Source organism: Ovis canadensis, chromosome 1 (assembly GCF_042477335.2).
Source record: "Ovis canadensis isolate MfBH-ARS-UI-01 breed Bighorn chromosome 1, ARS-UI_OviCan_v2, whole genome shotgun sequence".
NCBI lineage: Eukaryota > Metazoa > Chordata > Mammalia > Artiodactyla > Bovidae > Ovis > Ovis canadensis.
In genome coordinates, this window is record NC_091245.1 from 69,907,502 (window position 1) to 69,934,946 (window position 27,445).

A 27,445-nucleotide genomic window follows, 5' to 3' on the forward strand; every position below is an offset into this window, starting at 1 on the left:
GTTTTCATTTTTATAAATATTTGTAAGGTATATGTTAAGTGACTGGAACATAGGAAACTTGTTCCACTTCAGGGGACGGTTGCGGTTGTTTTATTGATAGTATGATATACTTTTTTCCTAGTTGTTAATAGATCTTTAGGGTGGATCATAACTTATAGCTTACTTTGGTCCATCCTGTGAGATAGATACTTACTGATTAATAACTGATTATTTTATTCTTATTTTTGAAGATTGATCTTAAGTATTACAGAATAAGCCTAAGCATTATAAAACTTCTTAAAATAATAAGGCAGTGCATTAGAAAAACCATCAGGTAAAATTACACATAGCATGTGCTGTGGTTCGAGTGAGAAATTGACTTGCACTGGAAAAGCTGCAGAAGGCTTTAGAGGTGATAGAACTCAAGTTTGGGAAGGTGTAGATTTCCAAGTGACTTTCAGTAGAAGCTTTCTATTGCTTAAGTCATGTTATTTTTTTTTTATGCATGTTGGTAGGTAAACTGCCATATGATGGTAGCTAGTCTAAATAATGTGATTATATGTTGATACTTTATGGCAAAGAAAAAACTTTGCCATAATTGAATTGGTGTTGATTTATTGATTGAACAGATATTTAGGTACTTCTTATGTACCAAAACACTGTTCTGTATTAGAGTTTACATTTTAGTAGTGAAAGAGATACATACATGATAGGTTCAAAGAACATTCCAGACAGAGGGGTCAACTAGGGCAAACTCCTATAGCACGATCCTTTTCTCTTTTGTTACTTTGGGCCATTGCCTTCATTTATGATCTGAATCTTGCTTCCCTCCTTACTTTCTTAAGGATTTTATTGCTTTGGTTATCCTGTTTCATGCATCATTAATCTTTCATTCTCTATCAGGTTAGTTTTATTATGCTATAAATATGCTTTAGTATTTTATCTTTAAAACTCACCTTTTCCCTGTATCCTTCCTGTTTTTTTGTTTTCTTCTTACATACTCATGAACACACTTCAGTATAGGTTCTAGCCATACTACATACATCACTAAAAAGGTTCTTATCAGTAGTCTTTATGTTGTGAAATTTAAGTAATATTTTTCTATTCTCATTTGTCAGTGTTTGCTTTAGAAGGCTACTGTCTCTTGAAATGCCTTTGTTTCTTGGTATATATTAGTTCTGTGGGTTTGCTTTCCATTCTGTAGTCCTCTTGGCCTTATCAATCTCTATTGAGGTATTTTTCAGGGCTTGGTATTAGGTATACTTTTCCTAAATTCCATCTGTGTTCTATTAACTCCTAGATTTATAGGATTTGGGGAGTTAGAGATTCTTATATATTGTATGTCAACTATGATAATAGCATGGAAAAAAGTGAACTAGCGACTGGTGGAATAGAGAAAGGGGGTTGTTTTATATAGGTTGGCTGGAGAAGGGAAGGTCATATTTGAGAATTTGAGTAAAGCCTGAAGGAAATGTTGAAGTGAACCATAAGGCTGTCTCCTGACCGGTGGAACAAATAGTCTGCTTATGCTTACCAAACTTGAGGACAGCAGGCCAGTAGTCTGGAGTGAAATAAGTGAAGGGGGTAGGATGATAGGAAAAAGAGGTTGGGAGGAGAGCAGACATATGGGGAAAAGGGTAGAGAGGTCTTATGGGGTCCTGAGAAACCATTGTGAGGACTTTAGCTTTTACTTGGAGGAAAAGTTAGAAACCATTGGGCATTGAGCAGAAGTGTCTCAATCTTATTTGAATTTGATTGCTATTTTTGAGAATAGAATACAGGATGTAAAAAGCAGAAGGAAAGAAGGCCTCTTAGGATGCTAGTGCAGTAATGCAGGGTTATTACCACCTGTAATACTTGAATTCTGGATAAGAAGATAGAGCAAAAGTTTGCTGATGGATTGGAAATGGGGTTTGAGAAAGAGAGTGGAGTCACAGATGACTCCAGTGTTTCTGACCTGAGCAATTAGAAGAATAGAGTTAACCCTGATGGAAGGATGGGCGTTTGAAATATAGTCATGCCTCGAAATCATGAGGGACAGGTTCCAGGACCCCTCCATGGATACCAAAATCTTTGGATGTTTGGGTTCTTTATATAAAATGGCGTAGTAGAGTGGTCCTTCATATCCATGGGTTGCATCTGAGCATTGTATCCAAGGAGGGTTGAATCCGCATGTGCGGAACCTGTGGATCCTGGGTACTGATTGTAATAGATTTCAGAGTAATGTGATCCAGATATCTCCAGTTAGCACTCTTTGGAAACATACAGGACAACAAAACATGTACAGATATTCCTTTGATGAGAGAATCATGTTCACAACTGTTCTGTGTCAGCCAGTGATGGACTAACATGCTGAGCATTCTGAAGACCTCACACAGTACCATGTAGTTGTCTCCAGTCTGAAATTTTTGCTCAGGATTACAGCTACGTAAAGCTAAAATCACAAAAGTTGGACTAAATGTATTAATATAGGATGCTAAGAGAAAAATTGCTTTATGTCTTACTCAGATACTGAATCTTGTTCACATTTTACTAGGTACTCAACAGAATATGACAGTTTCTATTAAAGGAAAACAGTCCCCCAAAGCACTGGGAAAACTGCTTACACAGCAAGTAATTCCTTCTGTATTTCCTGAAATATCTGTTTCTCCTTCAAACCTGGCACAAGGTGCTCCACTCAACACTGTCTCACAAACAGTCACCCAGGTAAGTTTACTTTCACTTTAAAATGTTTCAGCGTAAGTTTTTTTTTGTGTGATCTGTACCGTTTTTTGAAGTTTATAGAAAAATTGGTCTTAAGCATACAGCAGTTGGACTTCCCTCATAGCTCATTTGGTAAAGAATCTGTCTGCAGTGCAGGGAGACCTGGGTTCAATCCCTGGGTTGGGAAGATCCCCTGGAGAAGGAAATGGCAACCCACTATAGTATTCTTGCCTGGAGAATCCCATGGACAGAGGAGCTTGGCAGGCTGCAGTCCATGGGGTCGCAAGAGTCAGACACGACTTAGCAACTAAAGACAGAGAGAGATACAGCAGTCAAAAGTCTTTTTGTCTGTACACATTTTGTGAACGGAGACCTGGGGTGCAAACCAGATTCTTAGGTAGAATCTGAACCGATTTATTATCTCTGTAGTATTAGTATCAGTTGTCTAGCTACTTTTTGGTGTGTGAGGGGTGTAACTTTTATTGGTTCACAACTTGGTGGGTTAACAATTTTCTTTTTAAAATTGTGTACCCTAGCTGATTTCAGGTATTCAGAAACTTTTTTTTTTTTTAATATAACCATGACTTTTCCCCACCTTTCGTTGGTCTCAAAGTTGACCAGACAATTCTTTGGGATGTGGGAAGGAAATATTTGAACTATTTATTTTACCTATGAACGAAAATTAACTTTTCCTAAAAACATAGATGACCTGGTGCTAAATATCATTTCATTTTTTTAACTGATAAGGGTAATGATCATAGTTTGAAAACTGTTGCTCTGAATGTCACTTTAAATATAATCTTGTTTTCAAATTGTTTCACTTTAGGTTACAAAGGGTGTGAAGAGGAAAGCAGATACAACAACTCCTACAACTTCAGTAGTTAAAGCAAGTGATGAATCTTCCCCAACACTTACAGAAAAAAAATCAGGGAAAATGCCACCTATAAAAGAAAATATGCTAAAGAATGTTTTGCCAGATTCTCAGCAACAATATAAAGTTGTAAAGAATGCTAAAGTAACCGAACAATTAAGGCACTGTAGTGAGATTCTTAAAGAAATGCTTGGAAAGAAACACTTGTCATATGCATGGCCCTTTTATAATCCTGTTGATGTTAATGCTTTGGGACTCCATAACTACTATGATATTGTGAAAACCCCAATGGATCTTGGAACCATCAAGGTAAATGCTGTCTTAATAAGAGGAACTTCTTTTCTTGACTATAAAAGTAATCTTGTCATCATAAAGAAATTTAAAATTCAGAAAAAGATAAAAAATCACCAGTCATACCACCTGAAGTAAATGATGGGAACATTTTTAAATAATGGGAACATTTTAAAGTGTGTCTTCTTATTTTCTTCAGTTCAAGCACATTCTTGGTTATTTTACCACAGTGTTTGAGTTATAGAATGTAATATAACTCTGTACCCTAAACTTTCACTTTGCAGATATTTTATTGTTATATATTTAAAATATTTTTAATTTGCATAATAATACAAAAAAGTTTTTTGGCAAGGCACTTATGTGGTTTCCAATTCTCTGCCAGGTAAGTTTTCTTTATTGCTGATTTGGAAACTTTAAATTACTGGAAAAATTTAGTTATGCATATTTATTTTAGGGAAACTACTAAAAGAATAGAACTATACCATTTTCAAAATGATGCATTATCTCAGTGTTCTTCCTAAATAACTACTGATTGTACTCCCTGTTCTTTATTATTATTTGGAAGTTTGGTTCTTCTTTTATTAAATAAACACAGTTTTATTTTATTTCATCATCAACATTTTTTGTGAACATGTTACTAACTTTTGTGCTCACCCTTATTTCTTGCTGCTTACTCTTTCCTGTCTTGGTTTTTCTTTTTGCTGAAGTGCAAGCTTTAGTGGTTCATCCATGAGCATTTATAGGTAGTAAACTCTTCATAGTTTTTTCTCTGAAAGTATCTGTGCTTTGTCTATTCTTGAATGGTTCCTTAACTATGACATTCTAGAACTAGTTATTTTCCCCAGCACTAGGACAGTATCTTTTGGCATGTATTGTTATTGTTAGGAAGTCTGCTATCAGTCTGCTTGCATCCCTTTGTAGATAATCTCTTTCCTCTCTCCAGCTGTGTGTTTAATTGTATTCTTCTTGATTGGAAATTAGCACTTTCAAGATGAAGCTCATTTTTTAAGTTCTGAAAAAACAACTAACCATTCAGTTCAGTTCAGTTGCTCAGTCGTGTCTGACTCTTTGCGACCCCGTGAATCGCGCACACCAGGCCTCCCTGTCCATCACCAACTCCCGGAGTTTACTCAGACTCGCATCCATCGAGTCAGTGATGCCATCCAGCCATCTCATCCTCTGCTGTCCCCTTCTCCTCCTGCCCCCACCTTCTCCTCCTGCCCCCAATCCCTCCCAGCATCAGAGTCTTTTCCAGTGAGTCAACTCTTCGCATGAAGTGGCCAAAGGACTGGAGTTTCAGCTTTAGCATCATTCCTTCCAAAGAAATCCCAGGGCTGATCTCCTTCAGAATGGACTGTTTGGATCTCCTTGCAGTCCAAGGGACTCTCAAGAGTCTTTTCCAACACCACAGTTCAAAAGCATTAATTCTTTGGCACTCAGCTTTCTTCACAGTCCAACTCTCACATCCATAAATGACCACTGGAAAAACCATAGCCTTGACTAGATGGACCTTAGTCAGCAAAGTAATGTCTCTGCTTTTGAATATGCTATCTAGGTTGGTCATAACTTTCCTTCCAAGGAGTAAGCCTCTTTTAATTTCATGGCTGCAGTCACCATCTGCAGTGATTTTGGAGCCCCAAAAAATAAAGTCTGCTACTGTTTCCACTGTTTCCCCATCTATTTCCTACGAAGTGATGGGACAGTTCAAAATACGCTTTTCTACTTTCCCCTAATACTTAAGCTAATTCAGACTGAAAGGTCATGAAACAGTACCTGAAATAGGTAAACCTGAGCTGAGTCTTAACTGGTAAGTAGGACTTAGTAAGTTACAGGACATTTCAGGCAGGGGAAGCAACTTGGAACACCTTGAGGTAATTAAAAAAAAAAAATTCCAGAATACAATATTTAAGCCAACATGAATGTAATATAAAAAAGTGATTAGGAGGAAATGAGTCTGGAGGGAAACTGGGACTTGAACATGAAAAGCCCTCATCGTAGAGGCCTAGAGCTGGCATTAAACGTGAGGGTTATGTCCGCATATTTGTTTCCTATAATGACTTCTCTAGTAACAGTGTGAAGACTGGGTGATGAGGCTATTAAAGAATTCCAGGGATAAGAAGATAGTGACTTTAATTTAGTTCTTTGAATCATTCCAAATTGCCAGTGATCTGAGTGGTAGAAAATTATGCTTCTTGTTTAGTTTTGTGTTTTTTAAATTACAAATAAGTCTGGCATGCTATATTTGTTTATTGGCCTTTTGTATTTGTTCATAGATTTTATGTTAATATACACTTATTTTTCCCAGCAGTTTATAGGATTTTTTTGTCTGATCATTTTTCATTTTATAGTAACTGCCTAACTGGCTACTCTACATCCTCACTGTTCTATCCACTTTATATGCAGCTACCTAAAAATGTAACCCATCCTGATATTTCTCCTGTTCAGTTTTTAATGTCTTTCCATTCCCAGGAGAATTTTAATATTATAAACCTTTCATTTAGATGTTCAAGGCTGATTTAAGGAGTTTATTTACTCATTGTTTTGCTACAATCAAACTAGTCTATCCTAGATTATCAGGAAACACTCCATTTTCCCCCTGCTTTTGTGATTTTTGTTTCTTGTTCTTTTCTTTACTTGGAATGTCCTCTTTCATCTCTACTTATCAAAATTCACTGGATCTTTTTCAAAGTCTAAAAATACAAAACATGTAGCAGAGTTTTAATTTTGTCAAATCTGGATGGTGGGTATCTGGTTTTGGTATTACCTATTATTCTATTCTATGTTGGAATTATTTTATAATATAAACACTTAATATAGGTGCCCAAAATTCTGTAATTTTTTAATTTAGGCAAAAATGGATAACCAGGAATATAAAGATGCATATGAATTTGCTGCAGATGTTAGATTAATGTTCATGAATTGCTATAAGTACAACCCTCCAGACCATGAAGTGGTTACAATGGCAAGAATGCTTCAGGTGAGTTTTTACTTGCGTTCTGAAAGTGAGTTTCCTCTGAACATAGCTTAAAATGTTTCATAACTCAAGAGATAAAAAATAATACCCCTTACCCCCACCAAGTAGTAAAGCATAATTTGTACTTTTAAAATTGTGGGGGTGGGTTGTTTGCTTTATGAGGTATAGTATCCATTAGTAGTGAATGTTTTAATGAAGCTGCCCTATATATAGAAGAGATTGGGGAAATACTAGTGAAGAAAGGACGGTAGATATCTGAGACAGAGTTGACTGGAGTCAGTGTCGCATTCAATGAGCCTGAACAGAAGGCTCAAGGACTTTTGAGGCTGAGTCATTGGGAATTAGTAGAATGATGCAGTCACAGGGCAGGAGATCTAAAAAGAAGTAACCCAGTTAATCTGAAAGATCTGTCTTACCTGGAAAAACACAAAAGTTGCTAAGATTGGTAGTCAGGGAAGCATGAGGTCTTAACTATATTTCTGGTAAATCTTTTTTTTCCTCCACTTTTATAGGGATATAATTGACATTGCATTAGTTTAAGGTATATAAGATTATGATTCAATATATGCATACACTGTGAAATGATTACCACAAAGAAAACAGAGTTCTCATCAACATATGACACTGAGGGAATTCCCTGGCAGTTCAGTGTTTAGGACTCCACCACACTTTCACTGCCAGGGGCTAGAGTTCAGTCCTGATTGGGGAACTGGGATACAGCAAGTTGCACAGTGCAGCCGAAAAAAGTGACACTGAAATGTACATTTTCTTAAAAGATGTTCTTGCTGCATTAAATCAGAAATGCAGAGCTCTTAACAGTGTCATTTTCCATTATAGGATGTTTTCGAAGTGCACTTTGCAAAGATCCCAGATGAACCTGTTGAGAGTATGCCTGTATATTACATCAAAACAGATACCACAAAAACCCTTGATAGAGAAAGCAGTAGTGAAGCTTCTTCTGAAGATAACTCTTCTGGTGATTCTGAAGATGAACGAGTTCAGCGTCTTGCAAAGCTTCAGGAGCAGGTAGTTCATTTTACTGATAGAAGTTTTTATATTCTTCCTATGAGCTGCTGCTGCTTGCTGATGATCTATTATAAAATCCAGTTTGTAGATTAAAAGTAGATTAAAAGCTGTTATTATCTAGATCGCTTAGCAACTGTGACTTTACTTATTGGCATATACTTAATGTTTAATAGTTTTTTCTACTAAAAAATCTATACATCTTAAAATTCTGTTATTTATATTACCAACCACAATGAGTTGATTCTTACTGAAACATTTATATAACATAACCTTGATAGTTTATGGATGGGATCTTTATTTAACATTTATTACCTTTTATGATAAAATGTTAACCTGCTATGAGTTCAATCCTGAAAAATCAGTGATTTAAGACTTAAGACTACCTGGAAAAATAATGATTCTTGGTCTGTTTTTAGATGAATATTTAAGTTTATGGGTTAAATATATAATATTCTTTGAAACACACCCTTCAAAATAATGAATTTATGAAATATCAGTCTGAAGTAAATGAATTTCATAAAGGGTACTGTTGACTTTTTTTTTTTTTAGTTTTTTATTTTTTTAATTTTAAAATCTTTATACTGTTGACTTTTGAGTGCCTTCATTTTTTTCTCCTCTCTTTATTTAGAATCATTAATGCTTAAAGCATTTTTCCTTTATTAGCTTGAAGCTGTTCATCAACAGCTACAGGTTCTGTCCCAAGTACCTTTTCGTAAGCTAAAGAGAAAGAATGAGAAGTCTAAAAGGAAAAAGAAAAAAGAAAAGATTGATAACAGAGATGAAAATCCAAGGAAAAAGTTTAAGCAAATGAAACTAAAGGAAAAACCCAAGCGCAAGTAAGTATCTTTAAATGATGCCTTATTAAGATAACATTTCTGAAATACATTTGATTAAATTTAACTTTTGTTACAGTCTGCCAAAGAAGAGGAAACCACAGGTCTTCACTATGAAATCTGAAGATGAAGATAATGCAAAACCTATGAACTACGATGAGAAAAGACAGTTGAGTTTGGATATAAACAAACTCCCTGGAGATAAACTTGGGCGAGTCGTTCATATAATACAATCCAGAGAGCCTTCATTGAGAAATTCCAGCCCTGATGAGATAGAGATAGACTTTGAAACACTGAAATCGTCAACACTGAGAGAGCTGCAAAAATATGTTGCTGGATGTCTAAGGAAAAGATCACTAAAACCTCATGGTATGTATTGGGAAGCAGTCTAGTATTTGTGTTGTACTCACTCTTTTGGTTGTACTCACTTTTTTTTTTCCTTCTAAATCACATAGGTAAGAGAACAATGAAGTCAAGAGAAGAACTTCATTCAGAGAAAAAACTAGAATTGGAAAAGCGGTTACTGGATGTCAATAATCAGTTAAATTCTAGAAAACGTCAAACAAAACGTAGGTATCTGTTTTTTGCTTGTTTGTTTTTTAAATTTACTTATTTATTTTTGGCTTTACTGGGTCTTAGTTGCTGTGCATGGGCTTTCTCTAGTTGCAGCAAGCTAGAGCTGCTCTTCTAGTTGTGGTGCATGGGGCTCTTATTGCGGTGGCTTCTGCTGTTGTGGGGCACAGGCTTTAGGCACGCAGGCTTCAGTAGTTGTGGCTCATTGGCTCTAGAGCTCAGGCTCAGTACACAGTTGTGGTACACAGACTTAGTCACCCCGCAGCATATGGAATTTTCTGGAACCAGGGATTAAACCTGTGTCCCCTGCATTGGCAGGTGAATTCTTAACCATTGGACCACCAGGAAAGTCCCAGTAGCAGTTTTTAAAATGTTCCTGTGACAATTTAATATCTGCCATTTTTAATGTCTTTTCTTCTTCTGTAGCTGAGAAAACTCAATCATCCAAGGCCATTGGAAGTGGTTCCCGACTGAGTGAAAGTAGCAGCAGTAGCAGCAGCAGTAGTTCATCAGAGTCTGAAAGTAGTAGCAGTGATTCAAGTTCTTCAGACAGCAGTGATTCCGAATCAGGTTAGCTTACTTCTGCTTGTGGGAAAATATTTCTCTTGTAATATTGAGACTTATAGTGTGAAAAAATGTTTGTTACTTACCCAGAATCTATGGTGGGATGCCACACTTATTTAATTGCATGTTGACAGTCTTACAACTGTTTTCTTAAAAGAGATACTGTGTAAAGTGAAACTTCTCATTATATATATGTGACCTACAGGCTTGTAATATTGCAAATAGGCTTGTACTGTTGAAAATAATTTACTAAAGGTGGGATAATATCAATATATAATTCAGATCTTAATACCAAAAATATCAAAAAATAAAATGCTGATCTTCTTTTAATAAAATATTATTTGAGGACATCTTTTATTTTGCTATATCAAATCACTCTAATGTTGCAAAGTGTGCAGTGTTGTGACAATACATTCTGAATTGGATAATCATTTTGAATTAAGAAACCAGTCATCCTAGAAGTGGTGTGAAGCAGATTTTTTTTCACTTCGGTGTTTTCTTCACTGTAGGTTATCTTCTATTTGTAGAAAAATATACCTTAACTTCAGATTCTCAGTTATGCTAAAGTATGATATTACCTCATAGAGTTTATCATCAACTATATCAAGCTTAACTCAAGCTTAATTCATGTTTTGTCTGTACTCTTTCATTGACAGTTATGTAGTTGACAGGTAATTGTTGCCCTCAGGATATGGTGTTGGCAGAGGCATTCCAGCATTGTTCACCAGAAGGCATATTCAAATATAGGACACCTATAGGCCTCAAATTTTGCTTTATTTTAAATAAGACATTTCTTGTTTGTCATGAGATTCAATTCTTTTTAAAACATCCCACACAAAATGTTGTCACATCAGGAATTCTTAGCATTTGTAAGAATATCCTTCTTATTTTGGTCTGGTATTAAGCATCTGCTGCCTTGTAGTACATTGTTTCACTTCTGGTTCTTTTTGGTTTGTAGTGCTGATGGCCTCATGTTGTTTAAGATTTATAAAGTATATAGTGGTAAACATTTTTGTTAGAATAAACAGAATTTTTACTTTTATTGAAATTTGTCATCCTAGAAAATTTTTTAATAATTTAGGACTCCGTATACATTATTTCCTTGTAGTTGACTTTTAAGCAAAACATGCTGGAAAACTCTTTAAAGTATTTTAAATTGTGACTAGCATTTGTAATTTCATCTAATAAAGCATTTATTGCCTAAGAAGTTAGAGCACTTTGTCTTTTATTTATAGGATAAAACTCTTATTAAATTATCTAATTTTATATTGACTACTGATCAATAAAGACTTGAGTATTAGCAGAAAAGTACTTCAGAGTGCTTCAGTGAAGTACTTTAATTTGAATTATCAGTTTCTAATAGAATCTTACAATATGTTACTTGAAGGAAAGAATGTCATCTACTGTGTTCTTAAAATAGTGTATTATGTGTTTTCCTAACTTTCAAACAGGATAACTCAGCCTCAGAATTCTAATTTTAAAGCACTATTGAATTTTTATTTTATGACTGACATTCTTGTTTGATGTCATCTTTTTCAAATAATGAAGTGTTTTTAAAAACACCTGTTAAAGAAGCAAATTTTTACATTTCAGTCTACTGTATGGAGAGTGTATAGATTTATGACACTAAGGTCAGTTGTCTTCTAAAAGGATAGGATAATAAGAGTTTTTGTTTATGTTTGAAATTTTCATTGTTTTATAAACCAACTATGTATTTCATTGGAAAAACAATATATATAAGTTGCAAATGCAATGCTTAACTTATGCAGTAATTAACTTTGCTTAATAAAATAGTAAATGAAGCAATAGGACCTTTTCTCCTATTAACTTCAGTTGTACCCTTAAAAACACTGTAAGGCTCTTGATTTCTAACATTTTCTTTAACTTTCCTGAGAACAACAAAAACTAAGTTAAAAGCACTGCAAATTGTGAAAAATAATTAATTCAGGCTATATCATTAGCTATACCTATTTTAAAAATAAGCAAAGCATCTATCATTCTTAAATTATGCACATGATGTTATCAAGAAACAGACGGACAAACCCCAAGTCTTAAGTTTCACGGTGAGGGGAAATGGAGATCTGGAAAAAAAATAATTTGTAAAAATTGGGTATATTAGTAAAAGTTAACTGAAAATATAAGTAAGACTTTGTAACTTTAAAATTTATTGTGATTTGTCAAGAGCTGAAACTTTAAAAAGGAGTATCTCAATTATCAGAACTCGGGCTAAGTAAGAGTTTGGATTATTCAAAATAGGCCATATGCATATAATTTCATTTCTTCAAAATTTTAGTAGTGGCATCTTTTCTGAAAGCTTCTGTGAGAAATTCTTCTCTGGTCTACGGCCATACCACCCTGAATGCACCTGATCTCATCTGATCTTGGAAGCTAACCAGGGTCGAGCCTGGTTAGTACTTGGATGGGATAATTTCTTCTCTGATAGAAGAATATTGATCTCCAGTAATTTTTCTTAATCTGTTTTTTAATACTTGTCTTTCTGGATTTTTATAGCAACTTCAGACCATATGCAGTTTTCTTAACCAAGTCACAATCAATTTGTTATCAAGGACAGATTTCTAAATTAATAGATCTCTAAATTGGATCTCTAATTTCTAAATTGCTCAACAGTATTGACTTAAAGTTCTCCTTATAGCTTTCTTGTATTATGAGTTGCTTTCTTTACTGCTGTATTATTCTGTTCTAGGTATATTAAAATGTTTTAACGGTGACATCTGAAAAACATTTATATGTTATAGACAGTGGTAGAGCTGTTTATTCCACATTAAATTGTTACGTTCTGCTGATGCTGCTAAGTCACTTCAGTCGTGTCCGACTTTGCGACCCCATAGATGGCAGCCCACCAGGCTACCCAATCCCTGGGATTCTCCAGGCAAGAACACTGGAGTGGGGTGCCATTGCCTTCTCCGTGTTATGTTCTATGTAATCTTAAATCTTATTTTATGCATGTTTGAAAAAATGGACTAATTCTGCTTGGGCTAATTAAATTGGATTCATTAAATGGAAGAGGAGTAAGTTACAAGGAAAGATTTAATAATTCTTTATTATTTCAAATAAGATATTAAATCAGTTCTAAGAGCTGTCATGAAATTCCATATCTTTGAAAAACATAAGCAAGAAATCTATTGGCTGGAAGCAGTACTTAATTGCAAATTTCAATGTGACTTGATATTGCCATTTAAATTATCTTCTTGAGTTACATTGGCATATGCAAATTATCATGTGCTGATAAGTCAAGAACAATGACAGGGAATTCCCTGGCAGTTCAGTGGTTAGGCCTCTGCACTTTTCACTGCCAAGGGCCTGGGTTCTATCCCTGATCAAGGAACAAGATCCCACAGCCATGAGGCATGGCCAAAAAAAAAAAAAAATCCTATCCTATTTATATTTATGCCAGTGATTAAACATTGGCATAATATAAAACCTTTCTATTTTTCATAACCCAAAATGTCATCAAATGGCAGATGAAAAGATACAAATAGGCTTGACAGTATAAATGAATTCCAGGTGCATATATCCTGTGTTAACTAGGCTGTACTAGAATGTACACACAAGCAATTGAGTTTTTTTAATATTCAACAAAGATTGGCTATCTTGAGTGATACAATGAGGAGTATTAACAGATTTAATAATACTGAGAAACCATCAGATGGAGCAGCTCATAGATAATACTGCTTTTTTGATTCCAACTTTGTAGGAAATAGCTTCAGGAACTGTCCAGATGTTAGCTCAAATACCTGACTAGTGTGGAATATAATACTTTCCAGGAATGATTATCATTTCAATTGTTAAAAAGAAATTGAACGGTTATGGCAACAGTTCTTTACCTGATTAAGACAAAATGAATTTGTCACTTCATATTTTGGAATTTTTGCTTTTATTGGCTTCAGTGTAATGTTCTGAAAGTGAAATTTATGAAATTCCTTAAGTAACAGTTGTTCCTTTTTTTTTTTGAACTTTCTTAGTTGCACTGACTTAAAAGTAGGAATAAAAGAATCATCTCTCATTTTAGCTATATAAGCCAGGTCTTCTGTAGAAGTGACAGTGATGCAGTTTTTTTTTTCATGCAAGGAAGAAAGGAAAAACTTAATTAAAGTTTAGATTTTAGTTTACCTTTTAAGGGGGAGGATGGTTTAGTAAATATAGGAAGTATGAAATGATGGATTCTTTACGAGCTGAGCCACAAGGGAATACTGAAGTGGGTAGCTATCCCTTCTCCAGTGGATCTTCCTGACCCAGGAATCAAACCAGGATCACCTGCATTGCAGGCAGATTCATTACCAACTGAGCTTTAGGGAAGCCATGAAATGACAGTTTGGAGTAATTTTTCACCATTCAAGCTAGAAAGTTTAAGAGAAATGATTAGTATTCAGCATTTAAGTATTTTAAACTTTCATTAATTTCTTATCAATTAAAGTGTTTTTAAAGCCCCAGAAGGATAAATTCAGGGACCCAGACTTGCTTAAAAACTTGTACATATTGAGGTCTGTATTTGAGCCAGGAGTCTTAGAAATAGGACAGATTGTCATGTGCATTTTAAAAACTGGGTCTTACTGAATAAACAGGCTATATAGAATAATGTTTTTCAACCTTGGCAGCAGTACATTAGAAATCACCTGTAAAACTTTAAAAACAGTGTCCAGATATGAACTGGAGAGTGGGACCAGATAAATAGTGTCAAAGGATCCATGTGACTAAAGTGCTGCCATGTTTGAGAACCATCAATCTAGGTGTTTTTGTTTGTTTCCACTTTCTAACTCTAGTTAAAATGACTTTGGTAAAAGGAAGAGACAGCTTATAATCAGTTTGTTCTATATTAAAATAAGTACCACACACTTAGATAAAAATGCTCAAAACATTCTTTGAAGGGGGCAAAATTTTTTTGTTCAAAGTGCTTGATTTTTATTTGTAGAACATTAGATGATAAACTTGGGCAGATTATTTAACATCTCTGGATATGCTTTCTTTCCAATAAAATAAGGAAATGACCTCCAATCACTTTTCTGTACCCAGTCCTTTATAACAGAAGTGTAATTTGTTTTTCTAATTTAAAAATCTTCAGTAATTTTTTTCTGCTATAATGGTATTACATTCTGGTTTTACATTATGTATGGTATTATATTCATATTCAGTTTATCAAGTTTTTAAGTCAGTATTGGCTTGCTGATAATATTTGGTATCTCTGGAGCATTGATCTCAGTGCTTTGATAGATGATTGATATTATTAACAACTCCTTCAATCAAATAGTTAACTCCAGATCTCTCTTTTTGATTCTGTGATTAAAATTTGTTTAGTTGGAAGTGAAAACTTTCAATCAGTTTTATATTGAAGTTTTTAGGGAAATATGAAAATAGCACACATATACTGTGCAAAATATTCATTTGTTCAGTAGTTAACATATGTTATCCAATTGGATCCTTATAAGGTAGGTATACATGTTATCACAGTTCCCTGGAGAAGTTAGTTGACAAGCAGATATGTTGTCACTGCAGTGCTCAGTTTTATTAAGATCTGACAGGGCTTCTTATGAAATGTGGTCTTAAGCTTGATAGTGAAAATATATATATTTGCCTTTTAATTCCAAAGGCCAGGAACTTATAAACAAACAGAAATATGCTCTCTTGTTTCTGGAAAGTCAACTATGTAAGAATAGAAGGAGAAGCAAAATACTGAGTTTTAGGCTATCATTATTTGTGTATCTATAGTCTGTAAGACTTGTTTGAGGCATCCTATACTTGGTGTTGGTTTTTTTTTTTTTAATTAAAATTCTTTGATGCCTTATGCTCATGTTTTTAGATTTTGAGGTGATAGTTTTTTAATAGTTGTGAGCTTTAGTTTTATATCAGAAAACTAAGATAATGCCCTTAAATTTTTCATCACAACACTAATGTTGTATTTTTATTATAGTTAAGAGTTTATATCATTGAATAATTTGTTTAGGTGCATATTTGGATAATTAAGATAGATATATGGATGTATGTATATGATCATATTAATGAAGTCTGTTTTTTGTTTTTGTTATTTTGTTCAAAGCTGAAATCATAATTTCTCTCCTAAATGTGAAAGCTACCTGAATCTATACCCTCAGTCTTTGCAGTCTGTCTTCTTGCCTTCCCTTTCCACCTAACCCCTAACACTTAAAATAATATTTAGTGGAGTGACATTAAGATGGTTCATGTCATTTTAAATACTTAAAATTTTTAAATTAAAGCACGTCCTTTAGCATTTAGCAATTTTAACAATGTCCAGCATCAAACATTTTAGGAAAGAACAGTAACACATCCAGTGGAAACTGATGGCATTTCAGGAAGCAGAAGGTAACTATTAAAATTAGAATGTTAAGCTTGAATAAGATTTGGTGTTGACCAGCTTTGGTGCTCTGAAGCCTGAAGCAAATGATGCTCAGGTGGCTCATGAAAGCTGTCTTGGAGAGATGGATCAAGGCATTAACTACCAGTTTGGTGCTTTACTACATGACTTAGGCTTGTGATTGGGGAGGATAGCACCAGAGTGAATTGTAGGATCAAGAAAGAGGAACCTATGAACACCATGTCAGAGAGATCTCTCTTAATATCTACTCTACTGCCAGTGTCACCTGTAAAGGTATTTCTAAAGGTAAAGGAGGTACTATAAAACCCATTTGTTGCTATGTAGTTGAGGCTGTCAGATAGCTCAGAAGTAAATAGAGTATTAATTAGATGGGATCTTTATTATAATGCTTAGCAAGCAGAGCAGACTTTATCATGCCTAATCAAATAGCTTCACTTTTAATAAGACTGTATCCTCTCAGATACATTCCTTTCTCTTATAGTAAATTCTTAATTAATTAAGCCTCTTAATGGCTATTTGGTAAAAGATGGTTTTAGTATAAATGCTACTGCTTGTTTAAACCCTTATCTTTGCTGTAACTTGTTTCTTTTTAAACTTTCACTTATTCAAGCGGTTTACTCTAAAGTAACACATCATTCTTTTTGCCTAATAATCCAAGTTGAAATTTGTGAGGAGATATTTATTCCATTAGGTAGAAAAGAAAGTATCCCTTTTCAAAGCAAGTATCTCTTTAGAAATTTTGACTGATTCCAAGAGGGCAGAAACCTGGTAAGTGTAAGAATTTCTTGATTTAAGAAGTTGGCCGTTTTCTTAAAATCACTTTATTTCTAATATGCAAGACCTACAATTTAGATGATTTTTAAGTTGGCAAGTATTAAAATATTTTTATATACATTTGCAGAAATGTTTCCTAAATTTACTGGAGTAAAACAGAATGATTCTCCTAAAGAGAGATTACAGGTAAGTTAATTCTTCATTTTACCTTAGAATTTTAAGATTATATGGGTTATAACTAAATGGTTATAATTGTTTGATTTTATTTAAATGAAGAGTTGTCACTCATTTTTTAAAAAGATTTTTTTCTTATTTTTTTGTGTTGTCACCCATTTTTTCACTTAGATGTTCATAGATTTCTTCATAAAAAAGACTGAATAGGGAAATGATTTGGCTGCATTTTTCTAATAGATTTTTTTTTTTTTAAGTCAAACTGTAAGTAGAACAAGTTATAGTTTTGGCTAAGTCTTAAGGCTCTAAATACAGGAAGTCTTTGGTGTCCCCATATGCATGCAGTAAGGTGTGCACAGTAAGGTGGAATTTCTCCCCCAAAAGTAGTAGGGTGGTGGTAGTCAGAGTTTCTAAAGCTTATAATTACCATTTATTGATTTTAGCACATCTATGTTTGATTAGTAGTTGCCATGCTTTGAAAATGGTAAAAGTAATTTTATCTTTTACTACTAATTCTAGTTGTCATCCTCATAAAACTTTTAATCCTTTGTACCCATTTCAAATACAGAATTATAGGTATATACCTTTTATTATTCCCCTGGAGAAGAGAATGGCAATCCACTCCAGTATTCTTGCCTGGAGAATCCCATAGACAGAGGCACATGGCAGGCTACAGTCCGTGGGGGTCTCAAAGAGTTGGATACAACTGAGTGACTAACACACATCTTTTATTAAGGGCTCCTGGTAACTCAGACAGTAAAGAATCCACCTGCAGTGCAGGAGACTGGGGTTCAGTCCCTGGGTTAGAAAGGTCCTCTGGAGAGGGAAATGGCTACCCACTCCAGTATTATTGCCTGGAGCATTCCATAGAAAGATGAGCCTGGTAGGCTACCGTCCATGGGGTTGAAAAGAGTCAGACCCAACTGAGCAACTAGCACAAACACCCCTTTTATTAGATCATAAGCTTATGTAAGAACATCTAACTCCAAGGGGAACACAATATAATACTATCTTGAAGGACCTCTTAAGAAGAGAGATAATCACACAGTTAAAGAGATTGTATGACTAAGTGCTGTAATCATCTATATTCATAATTTATTGAGAAAATGAAGGAGGAATATATATATACACACACACATACACTACATGAAGGAGGAAATGCTTAAAATGGGTTTTAAATTACAGAGAAAGGGAAGAAATGGTTAGGTATATTGACATACTGATTAGGGACTTTTTTAAACAGGTAGTAGCATGAAGCGAGTCAAAAAGCATAGGTGTGTTCAGGGAAATATGGTAGCAGATGGTGTTTGTATGGGATTAGTTGTCTTTGGAGATGTAATGGGGGGGCTTTGTACACCTAGATAAAGTGTTAATGTTTAATTTGCTAGGTAAGCATTGACTCTCAAAGGTTTTTGAGTAGGAAGAAGATCCAGATGATCTGTCTTGCCATAGGTATTAGTGGAAACAGAAAATTATGTCAAGTTATAAACAAACTTTGGAATCATACTCAATATAGCACATAGAATCCTATCTTTATGATCTGTTTGTGACCAAGTTTTTCTGTGTCACTCACTGAAGAATTTAATGCTCATTCAAGACATAAGAAGAAAGTATATTTATAGAATAATGAATAAATGTACATACTTATATGTTTCAGAAAGTAATGTTTTGCTGATTTAAATCTCAGCATTTGACTTTAAAACTTTGGGCTTGGGTCTCTATTATTGTTGAGATAAACATTCCTATGGCCTTAATTTTATTCAGGCTAGCCTAAGTATTCATACACTTCGATTATGCCTTATCAACTGATGATAATCCTAACCCTTTTATTCAGTGGAGGGGTCTATAGTTTAGCAGATAAGGTACCTGGGCTTGGGCACTGTAACTTATCTTGCCACTGAATAAATATGAAAATTTAAGTTACATCTAAGTCCTGTTGTCAACTGTGAAAATGAAAGTCACTCAGTCGTGTCTGACTCTTTGTGACCCCATGGACTGTAGTCCACTAGGCTCCTCTGTCCATGGAATTCTCCAGGCAAGAATATTGGAGTGAGCAGCCCTTCCCTTTTCCAGGAGATCTTCCCAACCCAGGAATCAAACTCAGATCTCCTGCATTGCAGGCAGATTCTTTACCATCTGAGCCACCAGGCAAGCCCTCTGTGAACTGTAAGTGGGGATAATAACTATATCAAACTCATAGGATTATTGGAGAAGGAAGTGGCAATCCACTCCATTTTTCTTGCCTGGAGAATCCCGTGGACAGAGGAAACAGGTGGGCTACGGTCCGTGGGGTTGCAGAGTTGGAGACCACAGCAACTAACATAGGATTATGGGCATTCCTAGTAGCTCAGCTGGTAAAGAATCCACTTGCAATGCAGGAGACCCTGGTTTCACTTTCACCTTCTTTCTTTGCATAGGATTATTGTGAGAATTAACTATATAAAAGGCTCACCCAAGTATTAAATAAATATTTATTATAGTACAATTTTTCTTAATAAGTAGTTAGTGAAGTGAAAGTGGCTCAGTCCTGTGCAACTGTTTGTAACTATACAGTCCATGGAATTCTCCAGGCCAGAATACTGGAGTGGTAGCCTTTCCCTTTTCCAGGGGATTTTCCAAACCCAGGGACTGAACCCAGGTCTCCTGCATTGCAGGCGGATTCTTTACCAGCTGAGCCAAAAGGGAAGCCCAATGAATAGTTAACAGAATACTCAATCAGAATTTGTTGATAATCTGTGGGTCAACCACCATGTGATTTTTTTTTTTTTAATAAACACACCCTCCATTTATATCTCTAATTCACTAAGGAAAAGGAGGTAAAGAAAGTGGATTAGTCTCTAGATTTGGTATAAAAGCTCAGTTTTTATTTTCAGTAAGTCATAGGAAAGCATTTGAAAATAGACAGCACTGTTTAATAACATATGTGTTAAGTCTGTATATGCTAGTAACTTAAGACCATAGACTTTGATGACTGACTCTACTTAAAAGCTATATAATGGCCAAGTTGTTTAATCTTTCTAAACCTTTTCTCATTTGTAAGATAGCAATAATTATACCTTATAAATTTGTGACTTTAATAACATATTCAAAGACAGTGTTAAGTTATATTCTGTTCTCTTGTATTTTTATTTTGTCATACTTATTCTGTGATTAAAGCTCTGAAAGATTTGTTTAACTCTGTCTTAACAGGTAAAATCTGTGCAAGATATAACCTCTGGGGTAACTAGCCTGGTTCATCAGACTGCATGTTCAAATGGAACACCACCAAACCACCACCAATTAGTATTTAATCATCAAGAACCAGAACATTCACAGAGTGTGGAAAACATCTCACCTTTACAAATTCTGCCTCTTTTAGGTAAGAAATTAATGAGTAAATAGCTGTGATTGAACAGTTGACTTCTAAATGAAAATGCCAAGGTCATCCTAAATATTATGTATCTGAAATACTGAAAATCATAACTAGTAAATTCCAGGGTAGAAGCATATTCCTTTATGCCCAAATGTATTCATTACATTTGAATGAAGGAAAATTGTATGTATAGTTCACACACAACTTACTTTCATACAGAGTGTATACACTGGCATATGAACCATACACAAAAACCTGTCACTGCTGTAGTTCATGGGCTTCCCTGGTGGCTCAGAGGTTAAAGCGTCTGCCTCCAATGCGGGAGACCGGGTACGATCCCCGGGTTGGGAAGATCCCCTGGAGAAGGAAATGGCAACCCACTCCAGTATTCTTGCCTGGAGAATCCCATGGATGGAGGAGCCTGGTAGGCTACAGACCCCGGGGTCGTAAAAAGTCGGACATAGCAAGCTCTGAGCAGACTTGTGAAATGTTGCTCTAATTTCCATGATGTTTTTGTGGGTTGGAAGAGTAGATTAGAATGGGGAAAAGATTGTTACAGACTCTAGAGGTAGAGAACTACTTAGAAACATTAAAAACAGTTTACAGTTAAAGAAACTTGAGCTAGAAATACTTGCCTAGTGGTAGTTCCCATTTACCAAAAACATCTTCCAAAACTGGACATTTTTATAATTAGATTCATTTGACTTTATAAATGTCTCATTTGTTACATCTTGTCAGAAGTGAAGGTATCACCTTTCTCATCATGGTTGTCCTGGGGAATGTATGACATAGGGAGATGCTTCTCTGACAGTGGTGAGCCCACCTAATGGGGTGCCTGAACCTTGACACAACACAAGGCCTAGACTAGGAGCAGATGTGAACATACCATGTCCAGGTCTCCTTCTGTCTAGACTGCTCCCTGGTTTCCATTTGACCTTCCAAGGGCAGAAGTTTCTCCAAAGCAGAAGAAATTTCTAAGATGTTTTACTGAAGCACAGATGAGGAGGAACACGATGATCCTCCTTTATTGCTTCCAGTAAAAGCTCCCTACTGTTCTGTGTTAGAATATTCCATTTTGTATTTAACTTAAGTTATAGCTCTTGACTGGAGGAGTGGAGATAAGGGAGAAAATATCAGAGGCAACACTGGGATGTATCCCAGCAAGAATAAATAAAGATCCAAAATATGAAATATTTATATCCATTCTTTTTAGAAAAAATATTTTTAAGGTCTTCAGGAGAGTAACTGAAGATGTAGTTGTTCTAAGTCATATATTGTCTTAAATACCATTGCTACATTTGGATCTTTTATTTTGCACACAATGAGCAGGTTCAAACAAGAGCTTGACAAAATCAGATTTTACATTAGGAAGAGATTGCTGCTTGCTATATAGGGGATGAACTAAGATGAAGATGCTCTGATATAGTTAGGACCAAGTAAAGAAGCTGAGTGCTGTAGTCTAGGAAAGAAACTATGATGACCAAAACTAAGGCAGTAAGTACAAAAAGGATGTGGCTAAGTTAGATATTTCTGTGGCAGAATTACTAAGCTTTATTAGAATCAGTGTCTTACCCAGAGTATTATCCAATAGCTGGCTTGAAAATAAAAGGGATTTTTCATTTTGGACATGTTTGTGTGCTGAGTTGCCTTAGTCATGTCTGACTCTTTGTGACCCTACAGACTGTAGCCCACCAGGCTCCTTAGTCCACGGGATTCTCCAGGAAAGAATACTGGAGTGGGTTGCCGTGTCCTCAACACTCCAGGGGATCTTCCCCACCCAGGGATCAAACCCACTTAAATTTAAGTCTCCTGCATTGGCAGGCAAGTTCTTCAACACTAGTGCTATCACATTTAAGATATTGCAGAATATCTAATTGGAAATATATAATTAGAAATAGTTTTCTGGAACTAACAGGATGTAACAAGAACTACATTTAAGAATATATGGAAGCTGTTTGAAGCCATAAGAATGAAGGAAAAGATACAGAGCAGGAAGAGAAAGATCAATAACAAATTCTAGGTAACCAGACTCCCTCAAAACAAGACGTAATCACAACCTAGAGGAAAAGGGAAAATGGTATAATAGAAACCCAGCAGATACATTTTAGGAGGAAATCATCACAGTTATCACGTCCTTGTACAAAGCATTAAAGTACTGTGAGGAATGAGGAGAAAAGGTTATAATTGGCAATGTGATATGCTGGGTTTTTTGTTTTTGCGTTTGCTTTTTTTTTTTGCTTTTACAAAAGCTTCTTTTGTGGCCATTGTGATTGGGCAGAGGCAGATTCTTGTAAATTGAGAAGTAACGGAATCTGAATGTAAACCAGTCTACTAGGAAGTTTGTTGGTGAAGAGAATGGGAAGATGGCTGTGGCTTTAAACAGGAAGATAGGTATTTTGTTTTTGTAAGACTAGAAGAGAGATTGCTTTGTTTTGAATTTTGAATGTGAGAGATTTGAATATGTCTGAATGTCGGTGGGATAGGGAAAGGTTGTTTTCATTATAGCAAATTCATAGAGAATGGTGGGGATAGCTTTGAAGAAGAACAGACACTGAAAAGTAATGGAAAGAATGCAGTCTAAATGGTCTTTGGAGACTTCCCTGGTTGTCCTGTGGCTAAGACTCCATGCTCCCAATGCAGGGACCTGGGTTCAGTCGCTGGTCGGGGAACTAGATCCCACATGCTACAACTAAGACCTGGTGCAGCCAAATATATATATATATATGTGGCTGTGGGTGTGTGGGTATACATTTATATTTAACGGTCTTTTGTTTCTATTTTAACATCCTATCTATAAAATGTCAGGCTTTGACTAAGTCTTCAATTGGATCAGTTTCTGGTATTTTCTTCAATTTCTGCTTTTTTGTGATTGTTTAGTTCCGTCGCTCAGTCGTGTCCAACTCTTTGCAACCCCATGGATTGCAGCACGACAGGCTTCCCTGTCCATCACCAACTCCCGGAACCTACTCAAACTCATGTCCATCAAGTCCGTGATGCCATCCAACCATCTCATCCTCTGTTGTCCCGTCTCCTCCCACCTTCAATCTTTCCCAGCATCAGGGTCTTTTCAAGTGAGTTGGTTCTTTGCATCAGGTGGCCAAAGTATTGGAGTTTCAGCTTCAGCATCAGTCTTTCCAATGAACACCCAGGACTGATTTCCTTTAGGATGGACTAGTTGGATCTCTTTGCTGTCTAAGGGACTCTCAAGAGTCTTCTCCAACACCACAGTTCAAAAGCATCAGTTCTTCAGTGCTCAGCTTTCTTTATAGTCCAACTCTCACATCCATATGTGACTTCTGGAAAAACCATAGCTTTGACTAGATGTAAAACCATAAAAACTAGTAAAACCATAGCTTTTACTTTGTTGGCAAAGTGTAATATCTCTGCTTTTTAATATGCTGTCTAGGTTGGTCATAGCTTTTCTTCCAAGGAGCAAGTGTATTTTACTTTCTACAGTCACCATCTACAGTGATTTTGGAGCCTAGGAAAAGAAAGTCTGTCACTGTTTCCATTGTTTCCTCATCTATTTGCCATGAAGTGATGGGACCAGATGCCATGATCTTCATTTTCTGAATGTTGAGCTTTAAGTCAGCTTTTTCACTCTCCTCTCTCACTTTCATCAAGAGGCTCTTTAGTTCTTCTTCATTTTCTGCCATAAGGGTGGTGTCATCTGCATATCTGAGGTTATCGATATTTCTCCCGGCAATCTTGATTCCAGCTTGTACTTCATCCAGCCTGGCATTTCTCATGATGTACTCTGCATATAAGTTAAATAAGCAGGGTGACAACATACATTCTTGACGTATTCCTTCCCCAATTTGGAACCAGTCTGTTGTTCCATGTCCAGTTCAAACTGTTCCCTCTTGACCTGCATACAGATTTCTCAGGAGGCAGGTCATGTGGTCTGGAATTTTCCAGTTTGTTGTGATCCACACAGTCAAAGGCTTTGGCATAGTCAGTAAAGCAAAAGTAGATGTTTTTCAGGAACTCTCTTGCTTTTTGATGTTTCAGCAGATGTTGGCAGTTTGGTCTCTAGTTCCTTCTGCCTTTTCTAAATCTAGCTTGAACATCTGGAAGTTCTCAGTTCACGTACTGTTGAAGCCTGGCTTGGAGAATTTTGACCATTACTTTGCTGGAGTGTGAGATAAGGGCAATTGTGCAGTAATGTGAACCTTCTTTGGCATTGCCTTTCTTTGGGATTGGAATGAAAACTGACCTTTTCTGGTCCTGTTGCCACTGCTGTATTTGCTGGCATGTTGAGTGCAGCAGTTTCACAGCATCATCTTTTAGGATCTTAAATAGCTCCACTGGAATTCCATTCCACCTCCACTAGCTTTGTTTGTAGTGATGCTTCCTAAGGCCTATTTGACTTCACATTCCACGATGTCTGGATCTAGGTGAGTGATCACACCATCATGGTTATCTGAGTCATGAAGATCTTTTTTGTATATTCTGTGTATTTTTGCCACCTTTCCTTAATATCTTCTGCTTCTGTTAGGTCCATACCATTTTGGTCCTTTATTGTGCTCATCTTTGGTATAAAGTAAAAATATTTTGCCCTAAAAGAAATGAAAGTAAAACTTAGGGAGGTGAAGAAGGTGGAAATTACCTGCCTTGAAAGATGAACATTTCTGTATTTGTTGTTGTTTAGTCACCAAGCTGTGTCTGACTCTTTTGCATCTGCATGGACTGTAGCCCACCAGGCTCCTCTTTCCATGGGATTTTCCAGGCGGGGCTACTGGAATGGGTTGCCATTTCCTTCTTGAGAGGATCTTCCTGACCTAGGGATGGAACCAGCACTGGGATTAACCTGGTCTCCTGCATTGCAGGTGGTCTGCCCACCATACCAAAGACCGGTCTTCATCTAGAGAAGGTGATGTTGTATATGTGGTGGGATTGGAAGGGCATCCTCTATTTTGAGCTCCTTCCAGAAAACCAAATGATTAATTCCAAGGAGTACTGCTTCCAGTGAGACCAACTGAAAACATAACTTGACATAAAGTGTCTGGAATTAACATATAGCACACACGTGCATGTGTGTGTGTGCTCAGTTATGTCTGCCTCTTGGCAATACGATGGACTGTAGACTGCCAGGCTTCTCTGACCATGGAATTTTCCAGGCAAGAATACTGGAGTGGGTTGCCATTTCCTACTCCGGGGGATATTCCCAACCGAGGGATCAAACCCTCATCTCTTGAGTCTCCTGCATTGACAGGAATTCTTTACCACTGTGCCACCTGGGAACCTCAGAAAAGACATGATCTTCCATTTATTTTGGTCTTTACAAAATTCTCTTAATGGAAAAAATTTCAATTCCCTGTAAGACTATAAAAATAACCTGGAACAGTTCATTGTTCCAAAAAGACAAAAAGTTTTGGGAAGATGAAATTATGAAGTCACCTGAAAAATGGTAGAAGGTAGTAGCACAAAATGGTGAATATGTTGTTCAATAAAATTCTTGGTGAAAATGAAAAATGTCTTCTATTTTTACTTGAAAACCAAAGGAACTTTTTGGACAATAGATTAGGTGCAGGTCATAAAGAACCTTGATTTCTAGAGACCTTGGACTTAATTGTAATGGTATAGTTAGTGGGGAACCAATGAAGATTTCTGGAACAAAGTCTGTGCTTAAGTCCAGTTAATCTGCCAGTATTGTGTAGGTAGTTGGAGGGATGGGGAATAGAGACCAGAGAAGAAGGCTAAAAATTAAGCTATTAAAGTAGTAGAGAAAAACTAAGTGATAGAAAAAGGGAAAAGTTGAAAGAAAGCACAAAGGTTGAGTGAGCAGGTCTTCAAAAGATGAATATATGCCAAGTTTTAATAACTAAAAGTGTATATGCTTTGGGGTTCAGTCCATAACCCAAGACTGGATATGGGTCCAGTTTGAGAGACCTGGAACACAGATGAATAACAGATGTCTGATGAAGGATGAGTTTTGTAGTGTTTTAAGGTTCCAGAGGGCATTCCTATGAAGTTGTTTTTCAGTCAGATCCTTGATATACTTGGCTTCTTTGACACTGTTCTCTTGATCATTACATCTCTGAATGTTCTTTACAGATACCTACATTTATCTGCCTGCTGTATATATTGATAGTACTCTGAGTTACATCCTTAAGCCTTTATCATTTTACTTTACTCCAGGCTTTTCTAGCCAGATTCTGAAGCACAGGCTTACTAAAGTAGGATCCCCTCTATCCTCAGCTTTCAGCAATAGGCTTGGAGCAGACTTCCTATTTACTCAGGTATGCCATACATTGATCATCTTCCACTTATTATGGCATGTAAACCCCTTCATGGATCACAGCCTTGTCGTGGCGAAGGGGCTTGTGTAACTCAATGAAGCTATGAACCATGCCGTGCAGGGCCACCCAAGACGGACAGGTCATAGTGAAGAGTTCTGACAAATTGTGGTCCGCTGGAGGAGGAAATGGCAACCCACTCCAGTATTCTTGCCCTGAAAACCCCACGAACAGTATGAAAAGGAAAAACGATATGACACCAGAAGATGAACCCCCCTGGGTCAAAATGTGTCCAATATGCTACTAGGGAAGAACAGAGGCCAATTACCAATAGCTCCAGAAAGAATGAAGCAGCTGGGCCAAAGCAGAAATGATACTCAGTTGTGGATGTGTCTGGTGGTGAAAGTAAAGGCCAGTGCTATAAAGAATCATATTTCATATGAACCTGAAATGTTAGGTCCATGAATCAAGGTAAATTGGATGTGGTCAAGCAGGAGATGGCAAGAGTGAACATCGACATCTTAGGAATCAGTGGACAAAAATGGACAGGGATGGGCGGATTTAATTCAGATGACCATATATATCTGCTGCTGTGGGCAAGAATACCTTAGAAGAAATGGAGTAGCCCTCATAGTCAATAAGAGTCCGAAATGCAGTACTTGAGTCAATATCAAAAATAACAGATGCGCTTTTCGATTCATTTCTAAGGCAAATCATCCAAAATGTCAGCTATACTTTATGTTGAC

General features: G+C 36.2%; 1 protein-coding gene across 1 annotated transcript in view; it reads left to right on the plus strand.

Annotated features, from left to right (window-relative positions):
• The window catches only part of BRDT (bromodomain testis associated), a 58,577-nt gene that overhangs the window by 20,463 nt on the left and 10,669 nt on the right, over window positions 1–27,445 (plus strand). Inside the window, exons 6-15 of the mRNA XM_069597771.1 lie at window positions 2,516–2,685; window positions 3,509–3,862; window positions 6,693–6,821; window positions 7,656–7,844; window positions 8,508–8,680; window positions 8,757–9,046; window positions 9,133–9,246; window positions 9,677–9,820; window positions 17,065–17,123; window positions 20,298–20,466. Coding sequence (XP_069453872.1) covers window positions 2,516–2,685; window positions 3,509–3,862; window positions 6,693–6,821; window positions 7,656–7,844; window positions 8,508–8,680; window positions 8,757–9,046; window positions 9,133–9,246; window positions 9,677–9,820; window positions 17,065–17,123; window positions 20,298–20,466 — 1,791 coding nt within the window. The remainder of the gene's footprint in view (window positions 1–2,515; window positions 2,686–3,508; window positions 3,863–6,692; window positions 6,822–7,655; window positions 7,845–8,507; window positions 8,681–8,756; window positions 9,047–9,132; window positions 9,247–9,676; window positions 9,821–17,064; window positions 17,124–20,297; window positions 20,467–27,445) is intronic.